The sequence below is a fragment of the Hypanus sabinus genome, chromosome X2 (assembly GCF_030144855.1).
Source record: "Hypanus sabinus isolate sHypSab1 chromosome X2, sHypSab1.hap1, whole genome shotgun sequence".
Classification (NCBI taxonomy): domain Eukaryota; kingdom Metazoa; phylum Chordata; class Chondrichthyes; order Myliobatiformes; family Dasyatidae; genus Hypanus; species Hypanus sabinus.
This window is the reverse complement of record NC_082739.1, coordinates 15,854,152-15,866,522: the sequence shown is the minus strand read 5'-3', so window position 1 is coordinate 15,866,522 and position 12,371 is coordinate 15,854,152. Positions and strand designations below refer to the sequence as shown.

The 12,371-nt window shown below is 41.7% G+C and overlaps 1 protein-coding gene across 2 annotated transcripts in view; it reads right to left on the bottom strand.

Moving 5' to 3' along the window:
- Positions 1 to 12,371, bottom strand: part of igsf9bb (immunoglobulin superfamily, member 9Bb) — a 687,093-nt gene that overhangs the window by 149,222 nt on the left and 525,500 nt on the right. For both annotated transcript variants that reach the window (XM_059957059.1, XM_059957060.1), the window contains exon 6: positions 6,371 to 6,512. In XM_059957059.1, coding sequence (XP_059813042.1) covers positions 6,371 to 6,512 — 142 coding nt within the window. The remainder of the gene's footprint in view (positions 1 to 6,370; positions 6,513 to 12,371) is intronic.

The following is a 12,371-nucleotide window of genomic DNA, read 5'->3' as shown; positions in this document are numbered from 1 at the left end:
CTCTAGCTTGTTCCCACATCCCAAGGATGTGCTGACTGGTAGCTTAATCGCCTGCTATAAATCATTCCTTCATATAGCTGGGTGGTAGGAGAACTGGAGAGAGTTGGTGGACATGTGAGAGGGGATAGGTTATAGGGAAATTAGTGGAGGAACATGGCTGAAAGGAATAGTCAGAAGCAGCAGAGCCTCAAAAAGATCAGCAAGATCAAATGTCCTCCTCCTTTTCATTAGAGAAAATGAGGAACATGTTTCTATTATTGATTGCTGGTAAATTACTGAAGAAGGGAACTGTTGAGCACAGAACAGAGGTTGCTTTCACTCAGGCTGCCTCATCCACGTCCAGTTTATTAAGAGAGGGAGGCAAGAAAGATCAGAGTTATGGGATTCATTAGCTCCTCCAATTATGAGATTATTTTAAATGGACCAGTGAGAAGTTGAATGACACCAAAAATAAACATAGATCAGTATACTGAGTGGATATGGAAATATGCTAGATCGAGCAGTTACTCAGGATGAATATATTCTGTGAAAATCGGACAGTGGGAAAATAAAGCATAAAGAAATCACCAGCTGGCACTACACTCCACCATCAAAATGTTTTAAGGCAGAAATCTGCAAACTTAATTGTTTTTAAAAATGTAGGTCAGATACCATATTCTAAAAATGCAACTAGTGGAAAGTTCATAGGGTTTTCTCCTGGGCAGCCACCGTTGCATGTTCTCACGGAATTTGAGAATAGTATTTTTTTGTAGGTCAGTTTTATCACAGACTTATTTGTTTTTTTAGGTTTGTAGGGATGGTTTTGTGGATAGAAAGGGGATTTAGGGAGCAGGTTAGGGTTTGGGGACACCCCTTGTCTCCCAGACCTGGACAATAATACAAGAGTTCTTATGAAATCTACTAAATGTTGAAGGGCCGAGGTGGAGAGGATGTTTCTATTGGTGGGAGGGTCTAGGAGCAGGGAGCACAGCCTCAGAATAGAAGTTCATCCGTTGGAACAAAGATGAGGAAGAATTTCTTCCATCTGAGGGTGGTGAATCTCTGGAATTCATTGCCCCAAACAGCTGTGGAGACCAAGTTATTGGACATATTTAAAGCAGAAGTTGATAGGTTCTTGATTAGTAAGGATGTCAAAGGTTCCAGGGAGTAGGCAGGATGATGGGGTTCAGAAGGAAAAGAAATCAGCTATGATAAAATGGAAGAGCAGACTCGATGGGCCAAATGGCCTGATTCTGCTCCAATATCTTATGGACTTTATGATGGCAAAACAACCACTGCCAAGTTTAATGATCAACAATTAATGTATCTGTCAAGAACACAGATACATCTAAAATTTATAATCACTGATGTTTGGGAGGAGGCAGTAGATTTATGTTTGCTATAAAACAGGTAATGTTGGAAACAAGCAGGTCAGGCAGCATGTGTGAAAAGAGCACGAATGAATGTATCATCAGAAGACTGCTTGTTTTCACTCTGTCTCTCTTTCCACAAGTTCTACCTCATCTACTGGTACTTTTTCCCCCAGATTCTTAGAATTGACAATTTATTTCATTTTCATGCTCTGTGTGTACTTGCTGATGTCTGGCATCTGGCCACCCACGTTGTTGATGAACCAATTTTAGCCTGTGGGTCAAAGGCACATGCTTGCCTTCAATACTTCTCATCTTCATCTCACTTTCTCATTGAGTTTTGTACCATCAGCAAACCCGGATTCATTAAACTCTGTCATTTCACCTGAACCATTAATTTGCCTTTGAACCTGACAATCACGGTAGCGTAGCAGTTAGCATGATGCTATTACAGCTTGGAGTTCAGAGTTCAGAGTTCAATCTTGGTGGACTCTATAAGCATTTGTATGTCCTCCCCGTGAAACAGGTAGGATTCCTCTGGGTGCTCCAGTTTTCTCCCACAGTTCAAAGATGTACCAGTTAGTAGGTTAATTGCTCACTGTAAGTTGTCCCATGATTAGGGTAGGGTTAAATCGGTGGGTTGCTGGTGGCATTGCTTGAAGAATTGGAAGGGCCTGTTTCACACTGTATCTCAACAAAATAAATAAATACATATCGACAATCTTTCTTTCTCTCTCTCTCTCTCTCTCTCTCTCAATGTAGTGAGTGCAGACTGCCATTAACAAAATCCACCATAATGCCGGATGGACTGATTATTCATTGGCTGCAGGAATAGTCAATTCATCTACTTTCGGCCCTTTGTACAATGAGCTTCTTTTGCATGGACTTGTGACAATACCTTCCAAGCCCCTAAACTCTACCACCAGGGAAAAGAAGGGCAGCGGGTACAGGAGAACACCATTACCCGCAGGCCCCTGGCTTGGAAACACATCAACAGTGGGCTCAAATCCTGGAACGCCCAACCCGGCAACGCTAAGGGAGCCTCTTCACCACAATGCAACAATTCAAGAAGAGAGATCACCACTACATTCCTAGCTGGCATTATAAAAATGAATAAAGAATTGGAATTGGAATTGATTCTTTATTATCACATGTACTGAGGTACAGTGAAAATCTTGTCTTACATACCGTGTATAGAGTTTGGTTCATTACACAGTGCATTGAGGTAGAGCAAAGTAAAACAATAACAGAATGCAGAATGAAGTGTAACAGTTACAGAAAAAACAGTGCAGGTAGACAATAAGGTCTAAGATCACAGCAAGGTAAGTTTGAGGTCAGGAGTTCATCTTATCATCAATTGTCTCTGCAGTTTCTCGCAGTCACGGGCAGAGTAGTTGCTGTACTGAGCCAAGGTGCATCCAGATAGGATACATTTTGTGCTGGAGCAAAATTGGTGAAGGTGAAAGGGAACATGCCAAATTTCTTTAGTCTCCTGAGAAAGTAGAGGATTTGTGAACTTTCTTAGTGATGGCATTGTTTGATCTGGAGATGCTATTGTCCAGAAGGTTCTTTGGAAGTCAAGAATGAGGTGTAAATTTATTTAACAACAACACACACACACAAAATGCTGGTGGAACACAGCAGGCCAGGCAGCATCTATAGGGAGAAGCGCTGTCGACGTTTGATAGAGCGCAGAATAGGCCCTTCCAGTCCTTCGAGCTGGGCCACCCAGCAATCCCCGATTTAACCCTAGACTAATCAAGGGACAGTTTCCAATGACCAATTAATGCTATGTCTTTGGGAGGAAATGCCATGCGTTGATAGGGAGAGCATAAAAACTCCTTACAGACAGCAGCGGGCATTGAACCCTGGTCGATGGTACTGTAAAGCATTGTACTAACTGTTATGCTACTGTGCCGCCTTATCTTGTGGTTACAGCATTTTATGAGATATTCAAAACTAAGAAATAACAGTAATCACTGTAAGTAAGAACCAAAAAAAGACAAGGAAAAGATTAAGAATAAAGAAGTCCTAACTGACTTATACTGAAAACTAGCTCAAACTAGATAGATAAGAAAATTCCTTAATAAGAACAGCCAGTGAAATGTTTCAATTGATAGTGTGACAAGGCTTTAGACAAAAGTTGCTGAACCAGCTCTACTACAAATTACTTAAATCCACTGAGCATTTACTGACAAACAAGTGATTATACCAATATATAAGCAAGCATAAAGAAATACAAATTACAAGAAAAATTACCACTTAGACCTTAATCCTAAAGCATCTACTGTATGTGGTTGGACTAGGATAGGAGGTGCTCAGTCCTAGGGACTTGAAGCTCTTAACACTCTGTATCTCAGGAGCACGTGCTCCTTCCTCACTCCCTTCCGAAGTCAATGACTGGCTCTTTTGTTTTGCTGACATTGAGGGAAAAGTTATTGTCATTGCACCATGTCAGTAAGCTCTCTACTTCCTTCCTGTACTCCCGATCCCTTGTTATTTGAGATGCGGCCCAGTACAGTGGAATCATCTGCAAACTTGTAGGCAGGGTTGGAGCTGAATCTGGCCACAAAGTCGCGAGTGCACAGGGAGGATAGGAGGCATCAGTGATGAGAGTCATCATGGCAGAGCTGTTGGTGCCTATCTTTACTTCCTGACCAACAGACCACAATCAGTAAAGGATCCAGCTGCAGAGGGAGGGGTTGACTCCCAAGTCTTGGACTTTAGCAGTGAATTTGCCGTGAATATTGATTTTCACAATACAATAGAATTATAAGCCCATTCATAAGGGACACATATAACATTATTGCACAGAACTCATAAAGCATAAAGCACATAATATCCAGATGAGGGTCTCCGCCTGAAACGTCGACTGATTATTCCTCATCCATGGATGCTGCCTGACCTGCTGAGATCCTCCAGCATTTTTGGTGTGTTACTCTGAATTTCCAGTGTCTCCAGCAACTCTTGCATTTACACATAAAGCAAACCTTCATTTGGGCTTATGAGGGAAATTCCAGGTTTGAAGTAAAGGTGAAATTAAAAAATAACCGCACAGTGACCCTCACAAAACTGCAGCTGTCTGCTTCCAGGAGGGAGCACGTGGATTAAAATAATTCATTATCAATTCAAAGACCAATTGATTACATTGTCAAACAATGTTTAATTATGTCAAGCCAACCCATTATTAACAAATGGATTAGAAGCGAAAATAACGTAATCACTCAATGCAGTACAATCAACCAAAACTTCTCAAGTCTGATTACAAAGCAATGCTTCCTGCTCCAATGTGGCTGTGTTGATTTCCCCAACTGTTTGAATAAAGTGTCAGCCCTGACTCTGATGACTCACATGATGAACAGTTAGTGAATACTCACTCATATGAGGGTCAATTGTCAGACACACTGCCAAGTTATATAGAGTCTGGTGTTACAACAACAATGAAAGCCAAATAAAGAAAGATCAGTATGCTATGCAACATCCTGAGTGCAGACAATCAGATTAATATGACATTCAGTTTGAGTTTTTATAACCTTGCTTTCAAACAGTTAGACATAGATGCCCTTCATAGTTAGACTTTCTTCACAGGATAAATCCTTCAACTTAGGATTCAATCCAGTGAATTGGTGCTGCTCTGTTTCTATACAAGTGATGGTTCATTCTGCGTGGAGGTCAAAACTGTACCCCCAATGTACCTGGTGCCTCAAATGTGGATTTACCAACCCACTGTATAATCTCAGCAAGACTTCATATCCCAGGTCCCTTGACAGTACCAACATACCATTTATGCTTCCTGTACCTGTACATTTACTTAGAGTCATAGAGAAATACAGAACAGAAACAGGCCCTTAGGCCCATCTAACCTATACCAAACTATTTTGCACCTGGACCATAGCCCTCCATACCCCTCCAATCCAGTACTTGTCCAAATTTCTTGCACCTCACTTCCTCACTGACATCAACAAACCTGGATAAACTGCACTATCAATTCATCCACACCATTAAGTTAACTTGTGAATAACTTGGCGCTACCAAATATATGCGACAGTTTACTGGTAGTTCGGAAAGCAAGAGATTTTACTTATAACATCTCTTCTGAAGAAAATTGTGGTGAATTATCCCTGGAGACAGTGAGGAGGCAGGTGAAGGCAAGTCTGGTTCGGGGATGAGCTATGCTGGAACATTGTGAGGCGCAACGTGTTAAGCTGGGGTCACAGGCAGAGTTGGAATTGCTGCCAGAGATAGAGTAAGTGATTTGCAGAGGAGTCAATGTGGAAGAGCTTTGATGCCTGTCCACCGAACCCAGGTGCGAGTTTGGATCGTTCCGAGTGCCGAACCAATTTGTTGAGATCAAGAGTGGTATCAGGCTGGGCAAACCAAGCGTATTGTAGTGCCGGGGCCCAGGTGCTACAGCAAGGCACGACATGGTGCTTGGACATTCAAAAACGCCAGCACAGATAGTCTGGAAGCCCTGAGGGTCTGGCTGATTTCACTCACTCGCCCATGAATGTTCATTCTTTCTCCACAGCATCGAGGCTGTGAACTAATCCAGCTGCTCTGCTTTTTTTGCCCCACCAGTGTGAACTGGGACTGAGGCATGGCCCTCCTCCGGCTGCTCTGGGAGCAAATCTGGGACTCAGGCTCGTTCAGAATGATGTTGCCTTGTTTCCATTGTTTGTACGATTTGTGTTTTCTCTCTCTCTTTCTCCGTGTAGTTTTTTTTTTGTCTTTTTTCTTTTTAAATTGATTATTCGGGTTTCTTGCTTTGTGGCTGCCTGTAGGCATTCAAATCTCAAGGTGTATAATTTATATATTTTTTGATAATAAATATGATTTGAATCTTTGAATCTTGAACTAATAGTGGGTTCAATACTGATGCCTTTGACATTTCACAATAAGAATGACAGGAGACTGGGCAAATCCAGAGATATACACTATTACAAAATAGTTTAGGAACTGCTTTTAAATGTCAGCCTGGTTGGAAACCAGACTATTAAATAAAAACAGAATCATGACTTTACCTCTTAAAGAAGACATTTTCATCCTCCCAGAGCCAGGTGTAAGTTAGGTTTTCAGGACATGCTTCTGCTTGGCAGGTGAAGAAGGCATCTTGAGATATGTTCACTGTTATATTTTCTGGTGGAGAAATGATAAAAGGCGGACCTTGAAGACAAAAGAATGCATCAGTCAGTTAATTATTCCACAGATAATCACGCAGATCAGTCAATCGTTCAAACAATGGAGCACAGCTAACAATAAAGCCATAATTGATTGAATGTTAAATGTAACTTCTATGTTCTATATGTGAAAAATGCAGCAATTCTTCTGCAACATTGCAACAGAGCAATAGGTTGTCTTTGTGAGAGCAAGTTCAATTTACTTAAAAAAAACCCTGTCCTTACCTTGCCCTTTCAATGATTAGGTCTGATCTCAGAACTGATACATGCAATTCATTGCTGCTGAACTATGTGCTTTTCACTAGAGAAGCCAACAAATCACGGCACAGCAACTCTTCAAAATATACAACAAAATCCATTAGGTGGCTGGGCAGTTTAACATCTCCTTCAGCCTGCTGCAGATACCTCATTATTGCAGCCTCTCCACCAGACAGGCAAGAATGACTTGTCTGTCAGTGAGCCTGAATTAGGGGCCCATTTTATTAAAGCAGACTTCTTAAAGGCAGACTGTCACCTTTCTGGACAAGGATTTTCGATTGCCTGTTAGTCGAGGAACTGCGAATCATTTTCACCCTGACCTTGTAGTTTACTGGAGCCCCAAAGAACAGGCAAGAATAGCCTGAAACTGAAGTATGATTTCATTCGGGTCCTGTTGGATCTGATATTCATTGCAGGACATTTGTTAAAAATGCACAAAAATAGTAAACTAGAGGCTGCTACTCTTATTAGAGTATTAAAATTGTTGACCTTCTTTCTGGAACTTTCTAGTCATGGCCCTACCCATTGACCTTCGTCTGTTAAAACTCCAAAGCCTGGGTAGGATTTTTAAAGTCTTAACAATAAACTTGACTGCGAGCCCATTATTGCTCACAGAAAATATTCAGTCCTACCACTCTGTGCACTGCGGACCTTTGTTTTACCTGTTGTATTACTCGGACCAGTGTTAGTATTGACCTTGTTTGTGTTAAAATGAACCATCTGGGCAATTGTTATTTATCTGGTAATTTGTCTAAATTTTCATTACCCTATGAAATTTATTAATTTTGTTTTCTGATGCCTAATCATACTCAAGCATTGTAAATAGTATGCTTCAGAAACATCACAAACCTCAACAGATTTATTCTCCTTCACATTCCCAAAGCATAAGCATCTACTAATTCATTCCTCCCACTCATGTTATTCAAGATTAATCTGTTCCTCATTAAGTAACACAGAGGTTTATGACAACAGCATTCACAAGTACATTCTGCATCCATGTCAGTGTATTCAATGAAGATAACGTAATCTCCTGGTACAGAGCAAGCTTCTCTCACTCTCAGGTCTCCCTCAACAACATGTTCTGCTTGTTGACAAGAATCAGACAGCTCCATTAGAGAATACAATGAGCTGATAATGTTTCAGCGGAACTGGACTACTTTGAGAAAGGCTCTAAAAAAGGCCACCTAAGCCAATGGGTTTTCTATAGCATTGTCACACACAGACTTAAGCCATAATGAATGTTTGCTATTAGTGTTCATTAACAGTGAGGTCCAGCCATGATGGAATGGTGGAGCAGACACAATGGGCCGAATGGCCTAGTTTTACTCCTACGTCTTATGGTCTTAAACCTCTCTTACCTACTTGGTGTGATGAGAGAATAGCAGCTTATTCACAGGCTGTTGGCATTTACAGGGCACTTGTCCAGGTTGTTCTGTTTAGCTGTTCATAAGCTCAAGTCCTACTCTTGGAGACCAAGCAAACTTGTCAGTGACATCCACATTTTGAGAATTATGGTGGAGACTACCCCAACCCCAGATGATTTCATTTTGTTTGTAACAGGGTGTGAATGATTTCTTCCAAACTTCACATAGTAAGGGAACTTCAGGAATCAAAAATGAATGAAGAAAAAACAACAATTATCCATTGGGTGGAATGTTCAATTTGCCTAGTAATTCACTGCTACTCACTGAAGGACAGTAATCAGTTGCAGTATTGTCCACCACCAATGATTGTTTTGAATGTTGAATTGTCTTTCCTTCTACTTCCAAGGCAGCTCCTTGGGATTCCAAATGACTTGCTTCTACTCCAGTTTTGTGGTTCAAAGGTGGCTACTGTGGGGACAGCAGACACTCATAGATGGGGCAGGTGGAGGCTGATAGGATGAACGTTACACTCTGTCCACTACTTATGTCAAGTTTACGTTTGCTTCTGATGCATGGCCTTGAGGTTCCCAATAACATATTGAACACTTCTTCTCTACTCTAACCAGTCATAGACAAAAGATTCATTAGAGCCAGTATACTGGAGATGTTTCACTACTTTGAGTCAGTTTTCAGAAGGTTATTGAATCACTTTCTCTGTCCACTGGTAAAGTTCTTCAACAACATAAAGAGTGTCTGTTTTGAGTATCTGGTTTTGGACATTATCAGCCTACCATAACTGACTGAACAGTGGTGACTCGGGCCTCGGATCGATGGCATTGGCTTGATTCTCCTACCAGTGAATCTGGAGTGTTTCACAGATACATTGTTGGAGGTATTTTTTTTTAATGGCTCAAGCTGCTATGAAACCCAGTTTCTTAAGGCAACGACCACAAGATTCATACAGTCGCACAGCATGGAAACCAATGCCTCAATCCAACTGGCCTATGCAGACCAAGATGCCACAACCAAGCTAGTCCCATTTGCCAGCATTTAACATATAATTTTCTCGAACTTTCCAATCCATGTACTAGTCTGACTGTCTTTTAAAAGTTGTTGTTGTACTAGCCGCAACTTCTTCTGGCAACTGATTCCACATAGATATCACACTTTGTGTAAAAAGGTTGCCCCTCAAATTCCTCTTAAAAATTTCCTCTTCCACATTAAGCCAATTTGGATACTCCAACTCTTGCATTTACCATGTCTATGCCTCTCAAGATTTTCCATATAAGATCACCTCTCAGTCTCCTATGCTTGAAGGAATAATGTCCCAGTTTGTTCAGCCTCTCCCTATAACTCAGTCCCTCATCTCTTGGCAGCATCCTGGTAAGTCTTTTACCATAGAACATTACAGCACAGAAACAGGCCTTTTGGCCCTTCTTGGCTGTGCCAAACTATTTTTCTGCTTAGTCCCACTGACCTGCATCTGGACCAGATCCCTCCATACACCTCTCATCCACGTACCTGTCCAAGTTTTTCTTGAATGTTAAAAGTAAGCCCGCATTTACTAAAAAACACAAAATGCTGGCAGAACTCAGCAGACCAGACAGCATCTATGGGAGGAGGTAGTGACGACGTTTCAGGCTGAAACCCTTCATCAGGAAACACTCCTAATGAAGGGTTTCGGCCTGAAACGTTGTCACTACCTCCTCCCATAGATGCTGTCTGGCCTGCTGAGTTCTGCCAGCATTTTGTGTTTTTCTTATTTATTTCCAGCATCTGCAGATTCACTTGTGTTGCCCGCATTTACTACTTCATCTGGCTGCTCATTCCACACTCCCACCACTCTCTGTATGAAGAAGCCCCCCCGCCCCAATGTTCCCTTTAAACTTTACACCCTTCACCCTTAACCCATGTCCTCTGGTTTTTTTCTCCCCTAGCCTCAGTGGAAAAAGTCTGCTTGCATTCACTCTATCTATACCCATCATAATTGTACATACCTCTATCAAATCTCATTTCATTCTTCTACGCTCCAGGGAATAAAGTCCTAACCTATTCAACCTTTCTCCGTAACTCAGTGTTTCAAGTCCCGGCAACATGCTTGTAAACTTTCTGTGCACTCTTTCAACCTTATTAATATCCTTCCTGTAATTCGGTGACCAAAACTGCACACAATACTCCAATTTCGGCCTCACCAATGCCTTATACAACCTCACCATAACATTCCAACTCTTATACTCAATACTTTGATTTATAAAGGTCAATGCACCAGAAGCTCTTTTTACTACCTTATCTACCTGTGACATTCTTCTACACTCTTTCCATTTTAATAACCTCTTACCTATAGCAGGGAATTGACATAACACTCCTTGCACCTACACCGGTGTCCTATACAACTGTACCGTGACCTGCCAAATTTTACACTCAATTCCTTGAAGGCAGTATGTCAAAAGCCTTCTTCACCACACCGTCTACCTGTGACTCTACTTTTAGAGAATCATGTATTTGTACTCCAAGGTCCCTCTGTTCTATAACACATCCAGGGCTCTGTTGTTCACTGTGAATGTCCCACCTCGATTTGACTTTCCACTTAATCTGAATTAAACTGCATTTGCCATGGGAGGATGACTGTGAAATTGGTTCACACAATTGAGGCCTGGTTCTTTAAAGAATTGGCAGAAGGATTGGAGTTGGGTAAAAGTTAATGATTAGAGGATGGGAATCTAACAGAGGACATGGGTCAGGGTTATTATCTTGAGGGGCCTGATAGAGAATAGATTGGTTCAAAGCCAAGGTTAAGTTTATTTCACATTCTGAAGTACATGTATGCACAGATGCAATGAAAAACAAGCTTACAGCAACATCACAGGCACAGAGCACTGATTAAGCAGCATTCACAAAAAGTAACATGAAGTTAACGTAAATTGTTCACAATTTTTGCAATAAAGAACACAATTAGGACAAAACATAAACAAGTTCATTGCAGCGCAAACTGATCAAAATGGCCACAGTGTTGCGAAACTGCCGTGATTAGGGTAGTGCTGGATGGTTCAAGATTTGGTTGGTTGAAGGGAAACAGCAGCAATTGAATCTGGTGGTGTACAACTTCAGACTCCTGTACCTCCTGCCTCATGGTAGCTGCGAGAATATGGCATGGTCTGGATGTCGGGGATCATTGATGATGGATGCTGCCTTCTTGGGGCAGTGTCTTCTGTAGACACCATGAACAGTATGGGGGAGGGGGTGTGCCCGTAATGTATTGGGTTAGAGCAGGGGTTTCCAACCTGGGGTCCACGGACCACTTGCTTAATGGCATTGGTCCATGTCATAAAAAAGATTTGGGAACCCCTGTTGTGGAGGTACTTTTGTTTGTCTCACAAGCAACAACTAGGCTTCTATTGCTCACAAAATCACTTCGCCCATCAACATCGTCACTACCAGGGTATGTCTGAATCTCCGTGGAGGAAATCAATCCCTACTTTATTCCACCATCTCCGAGATGAAAATTGGGTTTTAGCTGAGAAATACGCCACAGCTCCAGAGGCACTGAACTATACTTCTTATTTATTTTTATGAGTGCTGGCCCAAGGACAGTTGAAGGCAACCCACCTATTTAGCACAATTCAGCTGCACTGAAACTCAGGAAAAAAAACCCTGAGCTATCAGTTTTTATCAGGTATGAATGGATGGCAACTTATCAAAGCTTCCCCTCAATCAGAAAGACAAGCCTCACTCAGCTTACCTGAGAACTGTGTAACTTGGATTCCCAGAGAGCTACACTTGAAATAACACTGAGACAGTTAAAATTGATTTGATAGACAGATAGATAGATACTTTATTGATAGAACATAGAAAACCTATAGCACAATACAGGCCCTTTGGCCCACAAAGCTATGCTGGATATGTCCTTACCTGAGAAATTACCTGGGGTTACCCATAGCCCTCTATTTTTCTGAGCTCCATGTACCTGTCCAGGAGTCTCTTAAAAGATGCTATCATATCCGCCTCCACCACCATCACCGGCAGCCCATTCCATGCACTCACCACTCTCTGTGTAAAAAACTTACCCCCGACATCTCCTCTGTACCCACTTCCAAACATCTTAAAATTGTGCTCTCTCATGCTAGCCATTTCAGCCCTGGGAAAAAGCCTGACTATCCACATGATTCATGCCTTTCATCATCTTATACACCTCTATCAGGTCACCTCTCATCCTCTGTTACTCC